The 26,737-nt window shown below is 43.6% G+C and overlaps 1 protein-coding gene across 1 annotated transcript in view; it reads right to left on the bottom strand.

Moving 5' to 3' along the window:
* Positions 1-5,545: 5,545 nt before the first annotated feature.
* LOC109873578 (transmembrane protein 132D) overlaps positions 5,546-26,737 on the bottom strand; it is a 45,974-nt gene continuing 24,782 nt past the window's right edge. Inside the window, exons 3-9 of the mRNA XM_031809581.1 lie at positions 25,225-25,368; positions 19,994-20,174; positions 18,574-18,717; positions 13,414-13,622; positions 12,148-12,445; positions 9,058-9,249; positions 5,546-7,901 (exon numbers count right to left, since the gene is read on the bottom strand). Coding sequence (XP_031665441.1) covers positions 6,444-7,901; positions 9,058-9,249; positions 12,148-12,445; positions 13,414-13,622; positions 18,574-18,717; positions 19,994-20,174; positions 25,225-25,368 — 2,626 coding nt within the window. The 3' untranslated portion in view covers positions 5,546-6,443. The remainder of the gene's footprint in view (positions 7,902-9,057; positions 9,250-12,147; positions 12,446-13,413; positions 13,623-18,573; positions 18,718-19,993; positions 20,175-25,224; positions 25,369-26,737) is intronic.

Here is a 26,737-nt window from a genome sequence, read left to right as displayed (position 1 = left end):
TCCTCACCGTGCTCCATAGTTAACCTGCCCTGCTTTACAGAATGACATTATCGTTGCGTATCAATGAGTGAAATGGGATACTGTTGATCAGTGAGATCTGCGAGATGTGTTACGGCAAGTGCACCAGGGAGATCTGTTGATGCCTGCCTTTTGTGAGTTAATGAAGCACCAGGCAGAACTGCCATTGCACACTGCATCCCTTCACTATTAGTGAATTTTCTTATTCATCTGAAGACTTAAACAGTATCTGGGGCAATATCCTTTCTATTTAACACCACTCATATATAAACTTCCTTCAACAGTAGCATATCAGAGGATTCAATGAAATACTGTAGCCTACATGAAAGAACAAGCATAAGGTTAGAGGCACTGTATATCATTAGTAGAAAAGACAATATTAGAATAACATTCCATCTAGTATGGAAAATCAGGAGCAGTCACGTTCAAAACGAGATGGCACCATCCAAACCTGTCCAGTACACGAGCGCTCTGTAACGATTCTCCTCCTCTTCCGAGGAGGAGTAGGAAATATCGGACCAATGCGCAGCGTGGTAAGTGTCCATGTTGTTTATTATAACCGGAACACTGAAACAAAAACAAAGTAGAACAAACCGCAACAGTTCTGTCAAGTACTCAAGGGCGAAAACATGCTGCCTAATTATGGTTCTCAATCAGAGACAACGATTGACAGCTGCCTCTGATTGGGAACCATACCAGGCCAAACACATAGAAAAAGAAACATAGAATGCCCACCCCAACTCACGCCCTGACCAACCTAAAATAGAGACATAAAAAAAGGAACTAAGGTCAGGACGTGACACGCTCCTACTCGATTTCAGTTTGACAGCATTTGACCCATTGAGCGTGATGAATATGACCCAGGGTAGTGTTGTTAACATAGCAACAAGTAAGCAACCTTGTCTTCTCTGGCCCACATTAAAGGGCATGTGCCATAGAGAGGGTCCACTAATGCACACTAATCCCAGCCCAACATAACGACCCCAATCCCTTCAATCTGTCAATAGGGAAGCTGATGCTCCAGATTAATGGGCCACTGTAATGATACTGCAGATGTAGGGAGATTGTCATTCATGAACAACAGGGAGGAAGGACAAACAGGAAACGCAAAGTGCTTGCCAAACCCAAATCTTTTTTATCTAGACAAATGTCTCAACTACCTTTCCTTTTTATACATTTGAAAATGCCTATCCGATTTTGGAAAATAAAATGTCAAGTATAACGTACACTATTCAGTATGAGTCAAAACTCTTTATTTTTTACTATTTTATACATTGTAGAACAGTGGGAACATTTTAAATGGCCCATATGTGAAAAAAGATTGAGAGAGATCAAATGACTCTGAAATTAGATCAAAGACTCTGAAATTGTAAGCAGACAGTTTTTTTATTTACTTTTGCATGATTTTTAAGGCAATATAATGGAGAAATTGATATACAGTACCGGTCAAAAGTCTGGACACACCTACTCATTCGAAGGGTTTTTCTTTATTTTTACTATTTTCTTCATTGTAGAATAATAGTGAAGACATGAAAACTATGAAATAACACATATGGAATCATGTGGTAACCAAAAAAGTGTTAAACAAATCAAAATATATTTTAAATTTGAGATTCTTCAAAGTAGCCAACCTTTGCCTTGATGACAGTGTTGCACACTCTTGGCATTCTCTCAACCAGCTTCGTGAGGAATGCTTTTCCAACAGTCTTGAAGGATCTCCCACATATGCTAAGCACTTATTGGCTGCTTTTCCTTCACTCTGCGGTCCAACTCATCCCAAACCATCTCAATTGGATTGAGGTAAGGCAATTGTGGACCATCGCTCTTCTTCTTGGTCAAATAGCCCTTACACAGCCTGGAAGTGTGTTTTGGGTCATTGTTCTGTTGAAAAACAAATGATAGACCCACTAAGCCAAAACTAGATGGGATGCCGTATCACTGCAGAATGCTGTGGTAGCCTTGCTAGTTAAATGTGCCTTGTAATCTAAATAAATCACAGAGTGTCACCAGCAAAGCACCCCCACACCATCACACCTCCCTACTCCATGCTTCATGATGGGAACCACACATGCTGAGATCATCCATTCACCTTCTCTGCGCACAGTTGACGGTGCCTTTAAACAGCTTGGAAAATTGCAGAAAAGGATGTCATGGCTTTAAAGCTTCTGCTAGACTAATTTACATCATTTGAGTCAATTGGAGGTGTACCTGTGGATGTGTTTCAAGGCCTACCTTCAAACTCAGTGCCTCTTTGCTTAACATCATGGGAAAATCAAAAAAAGTCAGCCAAGACCACAGAAAATAAATTGTAGACCTCCACAAGTCTGGTTCATCCTTGGGAGCAATTTGCAAACGCCTGAAGTTACCACGTTCATCTGTACAAACAATAGTACAAGTATAAACACCATGGGACCACGCAGCCGTCATACCGCTCAGGAAGGAGACACGTTCTCTCTCCTAGAGATGAACGTACTTTGATGTGAACAGTGAAAATCAATCTCAGATCAACAGCGATAGGACTGTGTGAAGATGCTGGAGGAAACAGGTACAAAAGTATCTATATCCACAGTAAAACGAGTCCTATATCGACATAAGCTGAAAGGCCGCTTAGCAAGGAAGAAGCCACTGCTCTAAAACCGCCATAAAAAAGCCAGACTACGGTTTGTAACTGCACATGGGGACAAAGATTGCACTTTTTGGAGAAATGTCCTCTGGTCTGATGAAACAGAAATAGAACTGTTTGGCAATAATGACCATCGTTATGTTTGGAGGGAAAAGAGGGATGCTTGCAAGTCGAAGAACACCATCCCAATCATGAAGCATGGAAGTGGCAGCATTATGTTGTGGGGGTGCTTTGCTGCAGGAGGGACTGGTGCACTTCATAATAGATGGCAGCATGAGGAAGGAAAATTATGTGGATATATTGAAGCAACATCTCAAGACATCAGTCAGGAAGTAAAAACTTGGTCACAAATGGGTCTTCCAATTGGATAATGACCCCAAGCATGTAGAAAATGTGTGGGCAGAACTGAAAAAGTGTGTGCGAGCAAGGAGGCCTGCAAACCTGACTCAGTTACACCAGCTCTGTTAGGAGGAATGGGCTAAAATTCACCCAACTTATTGTGGGAAGCTTGTGGAAGGCTTCCCAAAACGTTTGACCCAAGTTAAACAATTGAAAAGCAATGCTACCAAATACTAATTGAGTGTATGTAAACTTTTGACCCACTGAGAATGCGATGAAAGAAATTAAAGCTGAAATAAATCATTCTCTCTAAACTGTATGTGTTATTTCATAGTTCTTCACTATTATTCTACAATGTAGAAAATAGTACAAATAAAGAAAAACCTAGGTGTGTCCAAACTTTTGACTGGTACTGTATATATATTTATACACACTACTGTTTCACTTAGAAATGTACTTGTTTTTGAGAGAAAAGCAGTGTAGACATTGTTAATTTTGTAAATGACAATGGTAGCTGGATTAGCTTGTTTAAAAAAAAAGAATCTACATAGGCGTACAGAGGCCCATTATCAGCAACCATCACTCCTGTGTTCCAATGGCAAATTGTGATAGAAATGAAGGCTATTCCACGTGAGAAATTGCCAAGAAACTAAAGTTCTGTACAACACTGTGTACTACTCCCTTCACAGAACAGCGCAAACTGGCTCTAACCAGAATAGATAGAGGAGTGGGAGGCCCCAGTGCACAACTGAGCGAGAGGACAAGCACATTAGAGTGTCTAGTTTGAGAAACAGACTCCTCACAATTCCTCAACTGGCAGCTTCATTAAATAGTACCAGTAAAACACCAGTCTTTAACGTCAACAGTGAAAAGGCAACTCTGGCATACTGGCCTTCTAGGCAGAGTTCCTCTGTCCAGTGTCAGGCCAGCATCCTGGTGTGGCCTCTTCACTGTTGACATTGAGACTGGTGTTTTACGGGTATTGTTTTGCGGGCACTATTTCATGAACAATAATAGAATGACGAGTTTCAGAAGAAAGTTATTTGTTTCTGGCCATTTTGAGCCTGTAATAAAAACACACAAGTGCTGATGCTCCAGATACTCAACTAGCCTAAAGAAGATCAGTTTTATTGCTTCTTTAATCAGAACAACAGTTTTCAGCTGTGCTAGCATAATTGCAGAAAGGTTTTCTAATGATCAATTAGCTTTTTTAAATTATAAACTTGGATTAGCTGTCTACACTGTATATCTGATCAATTTAAAGTTATTTTAATGGACAACATTTTTTAAATTTTATTCGATAACAAGGACATTTCTAAGTGACGCTAAACTTTTGAACGGTAGTGTATTTACAAAAAAATATATTGTCGATTAGAAATGATGCAGACAATTACATTGATGGTAGCTACAATCTATCTGCAATACTAAAGCTGATCTACATATATAAAGTTGGTATTATTTTTTATATTTGCCTTTACACATTTATGTCAGTTGATGTTAATCTCTATTATTACAGTCATTTTGTGGTCAGAAACACTGCAGAGATTCACGGGAGCTGTCGCAGGTGAAAGTGTTTTTAACTCTCCAGCTCCTGTAAGAAAGATAAACTGTCTGAAGGGGAGAGAGTCTGCCCACATAGCAAACATGCTGGATGTGTAAAGGGAGAGAATTTTGGGAAAATGTATTAAATAGCCTTTATCAACACTTCAAATCCGTCCCCCTCTACAGCAGAAGGAAATGACACATGCTGTCAAATCCTCTGCTGTCAGTTTGAGGTTCAGCGCATCAGCACATCAGATTATCTGGGTTAGTTTAAGCTTGTACAGGTTTTTTTTTACTGTTGAAATGTAATTTAGAGATGTGTCGCCACGGTTACACCATAGAGCGGGAGCCAGGGAGTTATCACTTGTGTGCCTCGGCAGAAGATATCAAACAGCATTTCCTCAGAAGTGTGTTGGCGCTATCGCAATAAGCAAAAGGGAGATCTCTCTCTTGTCGTCTTTCTCTCTCTCTCACTCACTCATTCACTCTCTCTCACTTACTCCTATCACTCAAAATGGACCTCATTCAGTGGGTGACTTCAGTTCACGGGAAACACTTTTTTATGCCACTCCAATAGAAAAGTGACTTTTTCGTAACAGGCTAGGAGAATTTACGCAGCAGGTTAGGATAATTAATGTAGCAGGTTAGGAGATCAGGTTAAGGTTAGGAAAAGAGTTAGCGAAAATGCCCACCTAACCTGCTATGAAAATCACTTTGTATCAAAGTGGAGTGAAAAGTTCCTTGATTTCACAGGCCACATAGAGGAGGGGACCTCTGCAGCAAGACCTACTCTTGTGATGCCACTGACATATTGTACTGTATGCCACATGACATCCAGAGGCAAACCAAAGCTCAGGGAATCTCACAATTTCCATTGTCTTTTATAGTAATAAACAAAGTATATTTTGGACAACTTCACCCATTATTATGTGTTTTGAATATAAAAAATAATCACATGATTTTAAATGAAAAGGAATAATGGTAGGAGACAATACTGATGAAATTCTGCTCCCAAACCATCCATTTGGTCCTTCATTCAGTAATTTATTGGTTAATCTCATTAGGAATTGAACATCAAAACATCATTGCACAGACAGAGCACCATTAGTCTTCATTTACACATGAAATAATCCTCTCTTTTAAAATGTATTGCTCTGTGTTGAGGACAAGATTATATATATATATATATATATATTTTTTTTTTTCAAATGGAAGAACTCTTTCCCCCAAGACAATTCTTGTAGCAGAGGTATTTTCATTGTTTAGTTGGTGCCAATATTCAATTCAAACTCTACATGACCATGAACTGTGTTTGCATGGCACATACAATTTGAATAAATGTCCATTCAAAAGGGTGGTCTGTATAAAATCATTTTCCAATAATATTCATAAATATTGCATTTTCTCTGACCAATTGTACAAACTCTTAAACTATTCTGTTGAGGAATCATACAAATATACAAAGGCTGGAAAGTATATAACCAACTACAAATAATGTCTTTCATATTGCAATTACCCTAACAACTGGTACAAAGTGAAATCTTAAGCTATTTTGTGGAGGAGTCATACAAATATATAAAAGTGAAAGGAAATGAAACATTATTAAACTGCATTTAAGCAGTGTAAACAATCATCTGTAGAAATATAGATTTTTTACCATCCCATATTAATGAGGTCTGGTCATTCATTTGGTAATTTGGTCATGTGTGTAAATTGTTCATGTGTGTGATATAATATGTGTGACATAATATGTGTGATATAATGGAATGACAGTGTCCATACACCTATTATGTGTATACTCTACCTACACAGTTTATACACTTAAACAGGTTCAGAACACACAAATGCATGTACACGCACACACACACACACGCACGCACACGCTCACACACGCACACACACACGCAACCCATGTGGAATCTCACTTTGGCTCACCCAGGGGTCTGACTACAGGCCATGGCATGTCAGGTAGGGGCCCCTGAGGCTCCCCAGCTCCCCCAGCCTGACTGGGCCAGTTAAAGTCCACTTCGTTCCTCTTCAGGGCAGCCAGGTGCTTAATGTCCAGTGTGGTGAAGGTGGTGAACTGGACCTGGTTCCTCTTGCTGGTGGGGGAGTGGAGGGGATCGCTGCAGGTGGGCTTGGGTAGGAGGGTGGCTGAACGCTGGGCAGTGGTGTCCAGGGCGGAAACCTGCTGGGAGCTGGTCCTCCTGCCCAGGGTGGCTGTCCTCTCTGGGATAGCACTCATACTCAGACTGCTCTCCAGGGCCCGGTGGGTATCTATGGAGCTGTGACTTTGCAGGCTGCAGTTGGACTCCATTGAGCGGTGGTTCTCCCGCTTGAGGGTGGAGACTTGGGGACCTGTGGTGGTCCCCAGCGACACCCAGTCATTCCTGTGCTCCTTAGGGCTGTTGGGATCTGGGTTGCCCTGGATGGGGGTCTTGTGGACCCGGAAGCAGAGGTTATAGGAGGTGCAGTTTAGCAGGAAGGCCAGGATGGCCACCACGGAGACCCCCACCAGGGCGAAGATACCGATCTCTAGGTCTGACATGGCTCTAAATGTCCTCACCAGGTCACTCTCCACCACCAGCGGTGGCTTGGGCTGCTCTTTCTGGGGTGGTGCCTCTGCTTTGGGCATCTCTTTCTTCTGGTTTGGGTCTTCCACCAGGTTTCCCCAGTCTCTCCTAAGCCCCTGTCCTCTTCCCAGGGTTCTATCCCTGCCAGGTCTGCCAGTCATCAGAGGTTTGTCAGTGCCAGGTTTGCCCATGGTGGTGGTACTACTGTCCATGTTGGTGGTAGTGGTGCTGATGGTAGAGATGCCACCTCCAGCCACTTCCTGAGCCCTGCTAGATGATGTGGTGGCGTCAGTCATGATGGTCTCCTGGAGGTCTGGCACAGTGCTCCTGAACGAGCGTCTGCCTCCGCCACCCTCAGTTAGAATCTGTGGTGAGGTCACAACATGCTCAGGCTCTCGATTTGATGCCACGACTGCTGTGGGCTCCCATGGTAATGTCACAACAGGCTTAGGCTCTCCCTCTGACTCTGAACCATCATTGCCATACTCAGCAACATCCCCACCAGTGTCCCCTCCGTCGGGCCTGCTGCCCATCTGGAAAGTGACCCTGAGAAGCCCATTGCCCACCACCAGCTTGCTCTTTCTCTTGGACTTCTGGCACTCCTCACAAATCCTCAGCTCTGCCTTCACCAGCGCCCCCTGACCCTCGCCCTCCGCCACCATAAAAGCTGACTGGGGGGTCCGGCGCACAGTAGCCACTCTCTCGTCCCATGAAGTCACAGTCAGGGAGTAGACGCTGCGGTCGAAGAGGTCCAGAGGGGTCACTGAGCCATCACTGAACTGGACCCAGCAGCTGACCAGTGCCTCCTAAGGAGAGACAACACAGAGACTGGATCAGGAGAGGACAACGGAAATACAAAATAGGACAAAATGCAACAATGGAATCAATATTCTCCCCAAGTTTTGTTCATCAATTTATTTCCAAATATTCCCTCTCATAAATAGATCTTGTGATAATGCATAATAGTAGGTGGTAAATCAGGAGCAGAACTGATTCTGTATCTTTCCAAAGGATCCTCAAGCAACCCAATGGTTCACAATTCTACAGTTATTTAATTTCCTGCCTCAGTGTTTCGTCGGTTGGGTTGCCATTTTAGATTATCCATCTTTTTGTTGGTATCTAAGAACCGCCTCTGTTAATCTCTTTATAATTAGCTCGGCTATTGTACCACACACCACAGTCCTATCAAATCATCCTTTGAAACGCAATTTAACCACAGGGGATCAATATCAATATACAGTAGATGCATAATAAACACTGTTTACAATAGCCACCAGAGGGCGCAATGTGGGTAATTACCCCCACCACAAGTCAGTCCAGTGACCATAGAACCAGAGAGCTGTAAACTGATATGAACGATTAGAGCAAGAGGCCTGGCCTATATTCTGAGGGGAAATACATTATGCATAGCCCAGAATTTTACATTAACACAGCCCATCACAGAAACAAATGGGCATGTGCGCGAGCTCCATTCTAAGAGCTTGAGTATTGACTGGGTCAAGCTAGCGGTTCACCAGGCCCCAAGGCAGCACAGGGCTGTCATAATGCTGGCTATGAAGTATGGACAACTGCCTAATGGTTTCCCCGCTCACAGTTTGGGAAGTGTTTTTGAATGGGCATACTGCCCGGCTAATGTGTGAGCTGTTAAACTGTGTGCGTGCTCCCTGCCTGACTCACAGCGTGGCCCATGTACTACAGGCCTGAGCTGTGGACACCATTAAATCACACACACAGAAATCACAGGGACAAAACATATGCTACTAGACCACCAGGTTACACTGTGAAATTGATCATTTTCCTGTCTGATATCTATGAAGGGCTTTGAGGGTACAGTTTTCTAGCAGTGCCCCAGCTTCTGAATGGCACAATGTGTTGGGGCTTGTTCTTTGGAAAAAGTATTATATTGGAAGTTCTATATTTTGCATAATAGGTTAATACAGGTTTTATTTTACAATTAGTTACCTGCTTGGGTTTCTGCATGACTTCCTGTGTGGTAGCCATGGCGACGATGGCCCTGTTACTCCCTGGGCTGAGCTGGAGGGACAGAGAGAGGCCAGACACCAGCTGCACTCCCAGCTCTGTCACGCTCACTTTGTCATCCAGAACCCTGACCATCCGCTCAGCCAGGATTGAGTCAGACAGAGGAGACATCACCTGCAACATCATACACACACATTAGTATACAAACAGACACATACAGTGCCTTCAGAAAGTATTCAAAACCTTGACTTTTTCCACATTTTGTTGAATTACAAATTGAGATTCAATTAGGCCACTGAGAAACATTCAATGTTGTCTTGGTAAGCAACAGCAGTGTATATTTGGCCTCAGGTTTTAGGTTATTGTCCTGCTGAAAGGTGAATTTGTCTCCCAGTGTCTGTTAGAAAGCAGACTGTACCAGGTTTCCTCTAGGATTTGGCTTGTGCTTAGCTCTATTACATTTATTTTTATGATAAACAAAAACTCCCTAGTTCTTGTCGATGACAAGCATTCCCATAACATGATGCAGCCACCACCCTGAAGAGTGGTATTCAGTGATGTGTTGTTTTTACCCCAAACATAACATGTTGAATTCAGGACATAAAGTTGCCACATATGTTGAAGTTTTACTTTGGTGCCTTATTGCAAACAGTATGCATGTTTTGGAATATGTTTTTGATATACAGGTTTCCTTGGTTTCACTCTGTCATCTGTCATTTAGTATTGTGGAGTAACTACAATGTTGTTGATCCATCCATCACCATTGGCTTCTCTGGCAACGGAGTTAGGAAGGACATCCCTATTTTTGTAGTGACTGGGTGTATTTATAGACCATCCAAATTGTAATGAATAACTTCACCATTGAGGGACCTTATAGATAATTGTATGTGTTGGGCACAGAGATGAGGTAGTCATTCAAAAATCAAGTTAATAGGATCGGACCCTTTTTTCAATTTTCGCCTAAAATGACATACCCAAATCTAATTGCCTGTAGCTCAGGACCTGAAGCAAGGATATGCATATTCTTGACACCATTTGAAAGGAAACACTTTGAAGTTTGTGGAAATGTGAAATGATTGGATTGGATGGAGAGCATTTGTGAACAGCAGTTTTCAGTTCTTTCCACAGATTCTCGATTGGATTCAGGTCTGGACTTTGACTTGGCCATTCTAACACCTGGATATGTTTATTTTTGAACCATTCCATTGTAGATTTTGCTTTATGTTTTGGATCATTGTCTTGTTGGAAGACAAATCTCCGTCCCAGTCTCAGGTCTTTTGCAGACTCCATCAGGTTTTCTTCCAGAATGGTCCTGTATTTGGCTCCATCCATCTTCCCATCAATTTTAACCATCTTCCCTGTCCCTGCTGAAGAAAAGCAGGCCCAAACCATGATGCTGCCACCACCATGTTTGACAGTGGGGATGCTGTATTCAGGGTGATGAGCTGTGTTGCTTTTACGCCAAACATAATGTTTTGCATTGTTGGTTTCATCTGACCAGAGCACCTTCTTCCACATGTTTGGTGTGTCTCCCAGGTGGCTTGTGGCAAACTTTAAATGATACTTTTTATGGATATCTTTAAGAAATGGCTTTCTTCTTGCCACTCTTCCATAAAGGCCAGATTTGTGCAATATACGACTGATTGTTGTCCTATGGACAGAGTCTCCCACCTCAGCTGTAGATCTCTGCAGTTCATCCAGAGTGATCATGGGCCTCTTGGCTGCATCTCTGATCAGTCTTCTCCTTGTATGAGCTGAAAGTTTAGAGGGACGGCCAGGTCTTGGTAGATTTGCAGTGGTCTGATACTCCTTCCATTTCAATATTATCGCTTGCACAGTGCTCCTTGGGATGTTTAAAGCATGGGAAATCTTTTTGTATCCAAATCCAGCTTTAAACTTCTTCTCAACAGTATCTCGGACCTGCCTGGTGTGTTCCTTGTTCTTCATGATGCTCTCTGCACTTTTAACGGACCTCTGAGACTATCACAGTGCAGGTGCATTTATATGGAGACTTGATTACACACAGGTGGATTGTATTTATCATCATTAGTCATTTAGGTCAACATTGGAACATTCAGAGATCCTCACTGAACTTCTGGAGAGAGTTTGCTGCACTGAAAGTAAAGGGGCCGAATAATTTTGCACGCCCAATTTTTCAGTTTTTGATTTGTTAAAAAAGTTTGAAATATCCAATAAATGTCGTTCCACTTCATGATTGTGTCCCACTTGTTGTTGATTCTTCACAAAAAATACAGTTTTATATCTTTATGTTTGAAGCCTGAAATGTGGCAAAAGGTCGCAAAGTTCAAGGGGGCGGAATACTTTCGCAAGGCACTGTAGGTAGAGTTATTAAAGTGACTAAGCATAGATGATGATAACAGAGAGTAGCAGTGGTATAAAAGAGAGGGGGGGGGCAATGCAAATAGTCTGGGTAGCCATTTGATTAGATGTTCAGGAGTCTTATGGCTTGGGGGTAGAAGCTGTTTAGAAGCCTCTTGGACCAAGACATGGTGCTCTGGTACCACTTGCCGTGTGGTAGCAGAGAGAACAGTCTATGACTTTGGTAGCTGGAGTTTTGACAATTTTTACGGCCTTCCTCTGACACCAAGGTCCTGGATTGCAGGAAGCTTGGCCCCAGTGATGGACTGGGCCATTCACACAACCCTCTGTAGTGCCTTGCGGCCAGGGGCCGAGCAGTTGCTATACCAGGCAGTGATGCAACCAGTCAGCTGTCGACGGTGCAGCTGTAGAACCTTTTGAGGCTCTGAGGACCCATACCAAATCTTTTCAGTCTCTTCATTCTCACCTCATGCTAATGACATTAGCACACGTTGGTTCAACCGTCCCGCGTGGGTACATTTCAGCTTTTCATTTGAATAAAATGTGTAATTATTTAAAAAACTAACATAATTCCACTCCGACATTACGGGGTATTATGTGTAGCCCAGTGACACAAAATCTCAATAGAATCCATTTTAAAGGCAGGCTGTAACACACCAAAATGTGGACAAAATCAAGGGTTTGAATACCTTCTGAAGGCATTGTATGTACACACGCATACAAACACATTACCTGTAGTGTCGTGGTCCCTGCAGCGCGTCCCTGCAGTACAGTCCCTGCCTGTAGTCTGGCTATAGCTGGGTCTCTCACCCTGAAAGAGTAACGCACCAGCCTGGTGACATCCACCTGCCAGTCTGTCCCCAGGAAAATCTCCAAAGCCCCCCCCACTTTCCCTGCCATGAGGTCTGGAGCTGGGTCCGACGGCTCAGCTACAAAGGGTGTGAGCACCCTAACCACAGTGTGTTGGTACTGTAGCATGCAGCCCCTGCCCTTCCTCATCTCCTCCTCTTCCTCACTGTCCCAGCTGGTCCTGAGACACACACACAGAGACACAGGGGATTTATGGCTATGACCAGAGTAATGCAAGACAAAACATCATTTTATAAATTGTGTAAACCGGGTAGTTTTGATACTGGGTGCTAATTAGCTCAACCCAACCACCCACCCGTGTGTATATGAGACGATATTAGCCATATATCACACCCCTTAGGGCCTTATTGCTTAAGTATACTTAAACCAAGAACTGACAGACATCTTCAAAAAATAACTGAGGGTTAAATGGACTTGGGTAGCTGGCTCTGAAACCACCCATAACTATGTTAAGATATCTCCAGAGAAAAACAACAACACCCTACACAATCCATCCATCCACGTCAGTGTATTGAGTGAGAACCAGGCAGCGGTACGACACTCAGTATTGAGAGAGACCCTACTGACCTGTTTCCTGAGAGCAAGTCTATACAGTCCCATCTACAGGGCATAACACACTTATGTAACTAACAGTGATGTGATTATAGTTGATTATTATAGAGTCTCTCTGTAATATGCATTAGGCAAGGCTGGTAAGCTGGGGGATTTCCATTCCGTACCCTCTCTGTCATAGTACTTACTGCACTGCTTGCATTTATGAATTCATCTATCTGTCTGAACAGCACAGCTCTAGTTTATGAGGCTGGTAAACAAACACTATTTTGTGGTTTAGGGGTTTAGGATTCTGGGTATAGCTCTGTGAAATCCTACTTACATTTAATGTTCTTTGATTTCATCCTTTGTCACTATGCAGTGGGTCACTACCAGTAGCTCTTGTGATGATTTTTTATGACATTTGTACAACTCACAATTTATTAAATCCTTCTTTAAAATGTAATGAAAGCCAAACTCAGGCAGGTCATGGCATCAGCTCTCCCATTCTGTACTATGGCTTTAAAATAGCATTGACCGAGACGAAAGCTCTACTAACATCGATATGTGGAGAGTTGTAAACAAACAAAACCATACCTCTTGTTGCCAGCGGCCACCGGGACCCTCCAGCCCTTGATCTGGCTGAGCTCGGGGTCAGCCACGTCGATGACCAGAGGGAGGCGGGGCATCCACACACTCATCTCCAGCTGGGCGCTCAGGTAGCTGTAGGTGAAGTTGAGCACCATCCTCATCCTCCCCCTCGTCTCCTTCCCGTTCACAAACACATAGTCACAACGATCCGACACCTGGGGGGGGGGGGTTGAGTTAAAGAACACAACCTCTCCATGTGAAGTTATTTAAGTGGTTAGCATGCGTTCTATCAAACGTGAGGTCCCTGTGCCCATAGTCACATACTGTAGGCTTATCCATCTAAGTGCCGAGAGAGAGAAGAGAGAAATAGCATGCTGTGGAACCATCTTACTGTATCTGTATTTATGTGTATAGAAATGTATCCATGCTCGGGGATCATCCTTTACCCTGACCCAGTGAGGTGCTTTACTCTAAGAGGGGTCACTGATCGGGAAGAGAGAGTGATATGAAAGAAACTGGATAAAGTTCCAGGGCTTACCTTGAAAAGACTCTCTCTCTCTCGTGTTTGGTGCATGCTGGGAATTGTGTGAGTGAGTGCGAGTGTTGTGTAGAGTTAGATATCTTGGTTTTTCTTTTACGTTTCTTTTCTTCCTATGCATTATTAAGGTTATCATTCTTTTTATTTAGTTGTTGTGGTAGAATTAAGTCTATTGTTTTTCGTGTCGAAATTACCCTGGTTTTGGCGGGGATGAAGACCCACATGGGGACGCCGTCCCTGTCACTTCGACTTCCCTGTGGAGGAGTTTCTGGTCGCCGTAGGAGAGAAGGTAGGATATGAGAATGTTGCTTATGCGTCATGGATGAATAAAGCCGTGGTGGTCAAGTATGACAACAGATTGTATATGGCTCATGCTAGTACAGGTAGTCAACGGTGTTCTGAGTGTGATGATGTTGGCTATAAGCGACATGCTTGCCCGAAAAGGGAGAAGGCAGAGGGAGGTGCGCAGGTGGTCCTCGTTGTCCTGTTGAGGGCACAGAGTTGCAACTTGTACCAGAGGGAAATGTTATGCAGCAGAAAAATATTGCTGTAGAAGGTAAGGATGGATCTGAAGAGCCATTTTCTCAGACTGGTGAGGAGGTGCCCAGTATGAGTGCTGGGGTACAGGAGGGGGTGCAGGTGGGGCTAGTCTCCCAGGTAGTGGAGGAGATGCCTGGTACTAGTGATTGGGTGCAAGTGGGGAGTATTGAGAGGGATGTGGTAGAAGGGAGTCAGTGGTCTGTCGCCTCAGTTGAGGAGGATCAGGAGAAGGATATGGATATCTCTTGATATGATAGCAGCTGGTCCACGACACGAATTTACAATCTAGTGGAGGTAAATGGGTTCCTGTATCAGACTGGATCAGACTTTTAGGAAATCTGTCAAATTGGCAGATTTGTTTTGAAATTGATACGTTTGTGAGGTCAGCTGTGATGTTACAGAAGACGGTGGGGTTAGACCAGTTGAACGTGAAGAAGCGTTTTCACTTGAGGAAATGTGTTACTGCTGTCACAGCAGCAAAAGGTAGTGGGAAACGTGGTCAGGTTAATAGGTCATCCTGTCTGGGTTGGCGCCCCCCCTTGGGTTGTGCCATGGAGGAGATCTTTGTGGGCTATACTCGGCCCTGTCTCAGGGATGGTAAGTTGGTGGTTGAAGATATCCCTCTAGTGGTGTGGGGGCTGTGCTTTGGCAAAGTGGGTGGGGTTATATCCTTCCTTTTTGGCCCTGTCCGGGGGTGTCCTCGGATGGGTCCACAGTGTCTCCTGACCCCTCCTGTCTCAGCCTCCAGTATTTATGCTACAGTAGTTTATGTGTCGGGGGGCTAGGGTCAGTTTGTTATATCTGGAGTACTTCTCCTGACCTATTCGGTGTCCTGTGTGAATCTAAGTGCGCGTTCTCTAATTCTCTCCTTCTCTCTTTCTTTCTCTCTCTCGGAGGACCTGAGCCCTAGGACCATGCCCCAGGATTACCTGACATGATGACTCCTTGCTGTCCCCAGTCCACCTGGCCGTGCTGCTGCTCCAGTTTCAACTGTTCTGCCTTCTTATTATTCGAACATGCTGGTCATTTATGAACATTTGAACATCTTGGCCATGTTCTGTTATAATCTCCACCCGGCACAGCCAGAAGAGGACTGGCCACCCCACATAGCCTGGTTCCTCTCTAGGTTTCTTCCTAGGTTTTGGCCTTTCTAGGGAGTTTTTCCTAGCCACCGTGCTTCTACACCTGCATTGCTTGCTGTTTGGGGTTTTAGGCTGGGTTTCTGTACAGCACTTTGAGATATCAGCTGATGTACGAAGGGTTATATAAATACATTTGATTTGATTTGATTTGAATAGAAAATTAAAACAATGATCATGCCTCATAGGGTGTCTATTTTCTCTTTGGTTTCATCTGCTTTTCCTTTCTCTTTTCTATATGGAGGTACTAAGGAAAGGTTCTCTCAATATTAATGGGGGAAGGGACAGGAATAAGAGGGCTTGGGTATTAGAAGTTATAAAACAGAAAAGGCTTAATGTAGTTTTTCTACAGGAGACACATAGTGATGAGGCTAATGAGGTTGACTGGGGTATGTGGTTGGAGGGGCGGCATGTACTCAGTCATGGTACTAATTTCAGTGCTGGGGTGGCAATTTTGTTTTCCTCAGGCTAAGGGGTGAATGTGGTATCTACAACAGAGATTGTCAAGGGATGGGTTTTATTGGTCAAGGTGGATGTTATGGGTTTTTTATTTGTTTTTTAATGTTTATGCTCCTAATGAGGGTACAGAGCGTATTGCTGTATTTGATAAAATAAAGGAAACCTTAAGAGAGTGTGACCAAGAGGGGTGCATGGTTTTAGGGGGGGACTGGAATTGTACAGTAGATTTTACTGTTGACCGCACTGCTGAAGAACCTCATCTGCGGTCAGCAACTTGCCTGTCTGGTCTATTAACTGAGTTTGAGCTTTCTGATGTGTAGAGAGTAAGGAATGCAAAAGTTAGGCAGTACACATGGCTAAAAGTTAATGAAGGTTGTGTCATTGCAGCAAGGTTAGACAGGTTATATGTATCTGATCACTACTGTAGTAGGGTTGGAAGGTTAGACAGGTTGTATGTATCTGATCACTACTGTTGTAGGGTTGGAAGGTGTGACATTACTCCTGTGGGTTTCTCTGATCACCATATTGTTACTGTTGATATTCACTTGTCCTGTCCACTAAGGTCATCATCTTACTGGTATTTTAATGTTAAGTTGTTACATGATGTCATGTTTTGGGAGGGTGTATTGGTGAAAGTGTGTGCCAGACTGTCAAGGTGGGAATGGTTGCTACCCCAGCTGTCTTATAGGGGAAGAGTACTGGTAGCTAATAATCTTGCTGCCTCTACCCTGTGGCACAGACCAATGATTTTACAGCCACCGGGGGGGTCTGATACAAGAGCTTCAGAGGACCCTTTGTCAATTTCTTCTGGTCTGGACAACATTGGATTAAAGCTTTAGCCCTGTACTTGCCACTGCACGAGGGTGGGCAAGGTTTGGTGGACATTTCTTCCAGGATCATGGCTTTCCGTCTTCAAGCAGCCCAGAGACTGTTGTACTGTGACGGTTCTAGCTGGGTCGACACAGCCTACACATTGATGAGGAGAGCGGGCTGTTTGGGCTAAGACAAGCACATTTTCCTCTTAAAGATGGAGGGGGGGGGTGATTTGCCTGGCCTGACTCCATTTTATGAGTATGTTATGCAGGCTTGGAGAGTTCTTGTCAAGTCCCGTAAGGCCTGCACGCCACCAGGGATGTGGCATTTTGAAGAGCCTCTTTCACAAACTGCCTAATGAAAAGAGGACAGCTGACCTCCAATGGAGGATAATACATGGAGCCATAGCCACCAATATGCATCTGGTACACCTGCATCCTACTGTTGGGGAAGGGTGTCCTTTATGCATCTGGTACACCTGGATCCTACTGTTGGGGAAGGGTGTCTTTTATGCATCTGGTACACCTGGATCCTACTGTTGGGGAAGGGTGTCCTTTATGCATCTGGTACACCTGGATCCTACTGTTGGGGAAGGGTGTCCTTTATGCATCTGGTACACCTGGATCCTACTGTTGGGGAAGGGTGTCCTTTATGCATCTGGTACACCTGGATCCTACTGTTGGGGAAGGGTGTCCTTTATGCATCTGGTACACCTGGATCCTACTGTTGGGGAAGGGTGTCCTTTATGCATCTGGTACACCTGGATCCTACTGTTGGGGAAGGGTGTCCTTTATGCATCTGGTACACCTGTATCCTACTGTTGGGGAAGGGTGTCCTTTATGCATCTGGTACACCTGGATCCTACTGTTGGGGAAGGGTGTCCTTTATGCATCTGGTACACCTGGATCCTACTGTTGGGGAAGGGTGTCCTTTATGCATCTGGTATACCTGGATCCTACTGTTGGGGAAGGGTGTCCTTTATGCATCTGGTACACCTGGATCCTACTGTTGGGGAAGGGTGTCCTTTATGCATCTGGTACACCTGGATCCTACTGTTGGGGAAGGGTGTCCTTTATGCATCTGGTACACCTGGATCCTACTGTTGGGGAAGGGTTTCCTTTATGCATCTGGTACACCTGGATCCTACTGTTGGGGAAGGGTTTCCTTTATGCATCTGGTATACCTGGAACCTACTGTTGGGGAAGGGTGTCCTTTCTGTGCTGGGTCTGAAACTCTGGCACATCTGTTTTTACAGTGTCCCAGATTGGTCGGGATGATTGACCTGATCACTTCTTGGTTCTCAGCTTTGGGAGAGGTTTTCTTTTCCCAACTGTTTATATTTGGTCTAAAGTACAGGTTTAGTCGAAGGGGTGTAGTTATTTTGCTTAATTATGTGTTAGGGGCAGCTAAATTAGCAATATGGAAGACCCGAAAGAACAGTATTTGGGGACTGCCTATTACAAACTGGTTAACAATATTGATCTGTTTATGAGTATATGGGGTATTCAGAGTCTGTTGTATTTAGTTACTGTGGAGGAGGATTTGGTGTTGTTTTTAATTGATGTGTAACTATGGTTTTGTATGAGTTTTTATTGTGTTGTGGGTGCCCATACCCAACTTGTTATCTTGCAACATAGGGAAACAGTGAATATTGAAAAAGGGGTTCCAATGCTGTACCTTCAGCACGTTTTCATCAGTGGACCTGCAGTTGGTGTAGTTGGTGACATCAGTGACGGAGCCGTCAGCCTCCACAGCCAGAGTCCTGACTGGGACAGACACCTTCTTAGCAGTCAGAACAGCTGTGTTCAGCACGTCACTGTCCTACAAGGGGGCAAGACAGGACACAGCGACCGTGTGAGGCAGGCAGGCAGATTATCATACAAATACATACAAACTGGCATGTACTGTACATACACATGCATGCACCAATGCATGCCCACACACAATCACATGCACACACATTACCTTGTACTGTTTATTGTGTTTAACTGCTAGGTATAACTTCTCAACATGAATAGACAAGTCAACGTTAGTCCATGGCTGATGAAATCTCTCTTGTAGCTCCATAACCTCTCTTTGAACATTGATTCAAAACGGTTTTCTGGCCGTGATGCTCTCTAATAAAATGTCTTCCTAATCTATGAGTTGTAGGGGTCGATACAGTGGATGATGCCTGTATGCCCTGGCCTGGTGTAGATTTAACTGAAGCACTCGACAGATGTTGCAGGGCAGCCTGTCAGCTGTTCTAAACTCAGCAGCACAGCACAACAGCTGCTGACCGCGATTCAGAAAGGACAAGCTCTAGTTCTGCCTCTGAAAGTCACCCAAACCTAACTGACTATTGGTACAAACCTACTGTACTGAAGCAATTCAATGGGATTTGTGGCACAAACACTGCTGTGAATGTGTAAAGTACTCACAAACGTAATGGAAGTGTGCTTGATTTCGGAAACAAGTTTGCAGGTGGTATTAGCGTCTTCTGACAATCCAGATCTGTACTTAGTACATACTTAGGGAGACATTTTATAAATCAATATGCATTGTGGCTTCATTAAAAAGATGGTTCATTTCTACCTATGGGAGCCGTTTGATCCTCTCAATGAACGCCAACTTTATTAACACTGACTGAGGGAGAGTGTGACCTGGGACAGAATTGATCAAAGCTAGAGGCCAAGGGAGCTGGCACTCAGCCGGTCAACAATTAACACCCCCCCCCCCTGACATCCCCTCTCCAGGGCTCTCCCAATCATTTACACACACGCTTTATTGTTCCTTTATGGCCATCATAAAACATCAAACCCGATGAGAGAACAATAGAGGTAATATGATGGTACACCCAGCCTACACTTAGTTGCACATCCAGGGGAGTTTAATTCAACTCACAGTTAAGCTGCAGGGATAATACAGTGGTGGTGTTACTGTTAATGCAGCTGCTGCTGTGCCATACAAACTGGCACACAAAGATATGCATGCACACATAGTAATAAAATGCCACACATGCACGCACGCACTCGAGCACACACACATTACACCTGTTGTATTCAGCGCATGTGACAAATAAAATGTGATTTGACACACACACACACACACTCCTCACCATGACCAGTGGTGCCAGACCCACGTAGTCTCTCTGAGTGGTATAGATCCTCATGATGCCGACATCCTTGATGTTTCCTGTCTCAAAACGCCATGTGATCATCTGGCTCTCTGATTGTTGATCAGTCAACTCCTTGGTCTCAAAGTCAAGCTGCAATACCTCCAACAGACCCCTGACAATCCTGGAAGAGAGTTACAGTCCCGTTCTGCATTCTAATGATTTTCACAAAATCATATTCAATACAATGTTTCACAGCTCATGAATGGACATGAATGCTGCAATCAACAAGATCTAACATGCATATTCAAAGTCCCAGTGATATTATGAAAACGATCCTGGTTTAATCTACACTTTGGTTATACTGTAGTGTAGGTAAGTGTTGACAGTCATAGTTTGGGTATCATAGTTGTTCATGTTCCTCCAACCTAGCAGATGTCAACATCACTTCAATGGTCATACCATTGAGCTATTTGGTTTAGAATTTTAGGACCCCTGTATGTATAAAATAATAATTTTAGATACAAATATTTAACTTTGCCTTTACTACTATAGCCCATAGAAACACATTGAATAACACATTCACAAATGTCAAAATAGAGTTTGAAGTGTCTGTCCTATATCTAGGAGAGCTCAGGAAATATATTTTATTTGGGACACATATTTATCCCCTTTTTTTGTTGGTATAAAACTACTTCCATACTTCCGGTACCGGGTTACCTTCAGACGAGTCCCGGAGAATAGCATCGTGTTCGTGAGAGTCTCGTCTTTCCATAGAGTGTTCATGTTAGCCTTAAGGTAAAACCATTCTGATGCTACAGACGTTTTTGTGAGAAGACCGATTTTCGGGACGTCTCCTGGTCTGACAAACAGCGGTGTATCTGAAGGCGGATGAGGTGGATTGAGACGCAGCCCATGAAAAAAACCTGATATCTCCTTCTTAAACGGATGGATTTTGACGGCCGCACTGGTAACTCAATCGACTCCTAAGGATTTTTAAACCAGTCAGAGCCTTGACAGCATCTCTAATGCTCAGATAGGACCTCCTAGATAGCTTTGCTCAACATTCACTTCTTTCTCAATAAAAGTGATTGGACAGGAGTCTTGGTGGTTCATTGGGACCATTTTCACCATGATTCCACTCAATTACTACTAGACAGGAATGGAGGAGAAAAAAAGTGTACATTTTCCCTCTGAGGGCTTTGGTGGTCACAGCCTGTATAGCTTCCTATCATCAGTTCCAGAGTGGATGCATGGGGGGGGGGGGGACCTCTGGTTCACTGGTTATTCACTAGTTAATACAGCTGCTGGGACTTGGAATATCTGGGCTCCTAATCTTCCCTGGAGCAAGCCAGCCAGTGCTTAAGCCCGGATAACGCACTGATGATTACAGATAAGTGGGTCGGACGGGCGGCACGCTGAGCCGGGTTGGAGAGTGTGTGTGTGTGTGTCTGAGGGGGAGAGCAAGTGCTGGGAGGTTGCTGGGCAGAGGTCTGTTTTGCCATCTGGATCAGGTAGTGCTGTGATAGCAGCATGTTCCTTGTTGACGGTACATTTTTGATCATGTGACACGTGATGCTGTGTGATGCTGTCCTCTAAAGCCAACATGTCCAGTCCATCAATAAATACTGTAGATGTGATGATTTACACATGCACGTTACCTGGCCTGTTACAATTCTACATGTGTCCATGAGAAAAAACTTAAGTGTCATCTACAGTTATGGTGCCAACTTCTCAGAATGTTTTCAATTAAATACATACATGAATAATATAGCAACTCAAATCTATTGGCAGCAGTGACTTGTGTACATCACTTGAGTACATAGATCAAATGCCTTTAATGACAAAATAACAATTGACAAATGGACATGAGTTGTCACTAACAACATGTGTCTGATATAAAGATGGGGGATTACAAGATCACATAATGAAGAGACATTCTAAACCAGGGGTATTCAACTCCCTACGAGAGTGGTTCCCAAACTTTTTATAGTCCTTGTACCCCTTCAAACATTCAAACTCCAGCTGTGCACTCTCTTTTTTTGTTGCCATCATTTAAACCCTGCCACACACACACACACACTATTCGATGTTGCTCTTTATTTAGCCATCTTACATATAAAACCTTATTTGTCCATCAAAAATTGTGAATAACTCACCACAGGTTAATGAGAAGGGTGTCTTTTAAATGATGCACATAACTCTGCAATGTTGGGTTGTATTGGAGAGAGTCTCAGTCTTAAATCATTTTCCACACACAGTCTGTGCCTGTATTTAGTTGTCATGCTAGTGAGGGCCGAGAATCCAATCTCAAATAGGTATGTGGTTGCAAAGGGCATCAGTGTCATTTGCCAAGGCAAGAAACTCTGAGTGCAGCCCTATCCAGAAATCTGGCATTGGCTTCTGATTAAATTCAATTTTCACAGAACTGCTTGTTGCAATTTCAATGAGGATCTCTTGTTCAGATATCGGTAAGTGTAGGCAGGGCATGAAAGGGATAACGAATCCAGTATTTTGTGTCGTCCGTTTCGGGAAAATACCTGCGTAATTGCATACTCAGCTCACTCAGGTACTTCGCTATATCACATTTGACATTGTCCGTAAGCTTGAGTTCATTTGCACACTAAAAATCATACAATGACGGAAAGACTTGTGTGTTGTCCTTGTTCATGCAGACAGAAAGAGCTCCAAGAGCTCTTTAATCATAGCTTCAATGTTGTCCTGCACATTGAATGTAGTTGCGGAGAGTCCCTGTAATCCTAGATTCAGATCACGCAGGTGAAAGTAAACATCACGCAGATAGGCCAGTCGTGTGAGAAACTCGTCATCATGCAAGCGGTCAGACAAGTGAAAATTATGGTCAGTAAAGAAAACTTTAAGCTCGTCACTCAATTAAAAAGAATGTGTCAATTCTTTGACACTTGATAACCAGCACGTTGTAAAAGCATTACATGGTCGCTGCCCAACTCATTGCATAATGCAGAAAATACACGAGAGTTCAGGGGTCTTGCTTTAACAAAGATAACAATTTTCACTGTAGTGTCTTTCAAGCTGTCAGGCATTCCCTTGGCAGCAAGAGCCTCTCGGTGGATGCTGCAGGGTACCCAAATGGCGTCGGGAGCAACTGCTTGCACACGCGTTACTACTATACTATATCTCCCTGTCATGGCTTTTGCGCCATCAGTACAGATACCAACACATCTTGACCACCAATTTGATGTCACAAAGCTGTCCAGTACTTTATGGGGGGTCCTCCTTAATTGACCCCCCATAAACGTAACGGACATATACCAGGAGCTGTGCCAGGCCCGCCACATCTTTTGACTCAATCAACTGTAACACATATAATTCACTGGCATGTACGTGAAGCAGTAATTGTTTCAAAACATATCCTGCCAAGTCACTGATGCGTCGTGAAACAGTGTTGTTTGATGAAGTAATTGTCTGTATAGTTTTTTGGGACTTTTCCCCCGGCATTGTCCCAGCCATATTCGTGGCAGCAGGAAGAATTAAGTCCTCCACAATAGTATGGGGCTTGCCTGTCCTAGCCACTCGGTAGCTCACCATATAAGACACTTCTAGCCCTTTCTTATTAATGGTATCTGTTGCTTTTCTACGTCTTTATTCTCGCTCAAAAAACTCCTGTCGCTTATTTTTCCAATTGTCATGTTTAGTTTCTAAATGTCTGCGCAAGAGTGAAGGTTTACTGTGAGAGAGTAACGGTTAATATGATTGGATGTTAATTATTTGACATTGTGTTGCTATTTTGCTAAACACTAGATGGTTACATTTTATTTTTGGCAGTGAAACTAGGCTTATCAGGAAAGAAAAAAAACACACAAATGTATAGCCCCGTTGGAAAATATAAATGTACTGTTTGAAAATGTGAAGAGAAATAAATCACATTTTTAAAATGTATTCGTACACCCGACAGCAATGCGCGTACCCCTGGGAATACCTGCCCTACGAGGTCCGGAGCCTGCTAATTTTGTGTTCTACCTGATAATGAATTGCAACTACCTGGTATCCCAGATCTAAAGAAGGCCCCGATTAGAGGGGAACAATGAAAAAAATGCAGTGGAACAGGCTTCGAGGTCCAGAGTTGAGTTTGAGGGTTTTAACGTGTTCACATTAAACCAGTTGATCCCTCCCCCACTGTGGTAGACAGCAGGAATACTAACGTTCTTACTGATGTCATCATAATCTCAGAGGATTACAAACAACTGATTTGCATTGTCAACTACTGTATGTTATTCCTTGTAGTTATAGGGCTGGTTTCCCAGGTAAAAGATTAGTCATATAGTCTATTTCAATTAATATTGTTCATTGGGGAGTGTTTTTTAGTCAGCACTAGGCTTGATCTCTGTCCGGGAAACCGGTGCAAATTGCATAAGATTATAACTAGGGCCAAGAGTTTCTTCCTGACCACATGACCTCACCTGACCAGGGAAATCACCGGGTCTCATAATAATATATCTAATGTAAATCAGGGGAATTACTGCCTAAAGCAAATAACTATGTCACATATACTGTATCTGTTAAAATAGTTCCCTAATGAGGAATTTGAATAGTCCCTTCAGTCTATTTAAAATGAGAGTGATTCATCACAATGTAACATAGACCTGCTTCATACAATAACAGGCTGTCGCAAAAATGCCATGACCACACCAACAAGGCAACTGATGAAATTCAATAGTTTTATTCCTCGATCAAAATTCTAGATTTGCAATTTCTTCCTTCTTCCTATTTTAAATGGATGGGGTGGCAGGTAGCCTAGTGGTTAGAGCGTTGAGCCAGTAACCGAAGGTTGGTGGATCGAATCCCCAAGCTGACAGATAAAAATCTATCGTCTACCCCTGAACAAAGCAGTTAACCCACTGTTCCTAGGCTGTCATTGTTAATAAGAATTTGTTCTTAACTGACTTGCCAAGTTAAATAAAGGTTCAAATAAATCCTGATGTTTTAACAAGGAGAATTCTCAGCGATCTATAACAAACCTGTTTGTTTATTCTACCCTTGTCTTCGATACGTGCTGTGCATCAACAATCATCCACTACTTACATCAGTCAGTGGTAACAGGACAGAGGAAGGCCATTTAAGAAAGTGGAGGGCTTTTAGAAATTTGGCAATCATGCAGTTTTGTAACGAATAAGAACTTCAGAACCATTTGTAGCTTCATTCTTTTAAATTCAATAGAGGTTGGTTAGGAACCAATCTCATTCTTGAACACACACCTTTTCCCGGTGGTGGTGGTTTTCCTCTGACACACGGCAGAGATGGTGTTTGCGCCCCCTCTGCCAGACTCCAGGGTGATGTCCCATAAGGCTGAGTCACTGGGCCTCACTGTACTGAATGACATCCCCTTCCTCACTGTGGCTCTGGAACACACAGACACACAGTTACTGTAACACACACAGGTCAGTTGACATACACACATACTGTACAAACACAGGCTACTTGAGTTGATATCAACAGAATCTCCACGTTTCTGTTTGAGTATTATTGACCCATGATGTATCTGCTGCAGGGGAGGTGGGTCTATCTAAGACCACCTGAGAACCTCAGATAATGTTTGAAGCCTGACGTACAGTACATGACGAAAAGTATGTGGACACCTGCTTGTCGAACATCTCATTCCAAAATCATGGGCATTAATATGGAGTTGGTTCCCCCTGTGCTGCTGTAACAGCCTCGACTCGTCTGGGAAGGCTTTCCACTAGATGTTGGAAAATTGCTGCGGGGACTTGCCACAGGAGCATTAGTGAGGTTGGGCACTGATGTTGGACGACATTTGGCATTGCGCATGGTGATCTTAGGTTTGTGTGCAGGCTGCTCAGCCATGGAAACCCATTTCATAAAGCTCCTGGCGTACAGTTCTTGTGCTGACATTGCTTCCAGAGGCAGTTTAGAACTCGGTAGTGAGTGTTGGAACCGATGACAGATGATTTTAACGTGCTATGCGCATCAGCACTTGGCGGTCCTGTTCTGTGATCTTGTGTGGCCTACCACTTCTCGGCTGAGCCGTTTTTGCTCTTAGACGTTTCCACCTCACAATAACTGCACTTACAGTTGACCGGGGAAGCTTTAGAAGGGCAGACATTTGACGAACTGACTTTTAGGAAAGGTGTAATCCTATAATGGTGCCAAGTTAAACGTCACTCTTCATTACAGTTCATTCTAATGCCAATGTTTGTCTATGGAAGTTGCACTGCTCTGCGCTCAGCATCTAAAGCTCGCTGGTTGGTGAAAGTTCAATTTGAAAGAAGATCAACATGTTATTACCACTGTTTGGCTGGTGTGTGTATGTGTGTGCGTGCATGCATGTGCGTGTGTGTGTGTTCTAATGAGGTGTGCTGAAAGACATCGGAGAAGTGATGTTTACCTCCCTGCCTGCAAACCGAGAATCAGCAGGCACATCTTATTCCCATCAGCACTAGCTGCTTGCTGGGGAACCACTGATCATTTAATCTGCTGTGTGATATCATCCCGTCTATCTATACAGTCAACAGCAGTGCAGGAGCCCTCATTACACGCCTGTAAGGGTGGGAGGACCAGGCAGGGTGGCAGTACGAGGCCCTCATACAAACTCCCTAGGATGGGGTGACCCAGTGTAGGTAAAGAATGCTCTCTAACATTTCCTGACCATGGAGATCTTGTCATCAGACTTCCTGGAATGATTTAATAAGCATGTACAGTGCTGTGAAACAATATTTGCACCTTTCTAATTCTCTCTACTTTTGCATATTT

This window comes from Oncorhynchus kisutch, linkage group LG29 (assembly GCF_002021735.2).
Source record: "Oncorhynchus kisutch isolate 150728-3 linkage group LG29, Okis_V2, whole genome shotgun sequence".
Classification (NCBI taxonomy): domain Eukaryota; kingdom Metazoa; phylum Chordata; class Actinopteri; order Salmoniformes; family Salmonidae; genus Oncorhynchus; species Oncorhynchus kisutch.
Note: the sequence above shows the minus strand (reverse complement) of the source record. Positions and strands in the feature narration are given on the sequence as shown.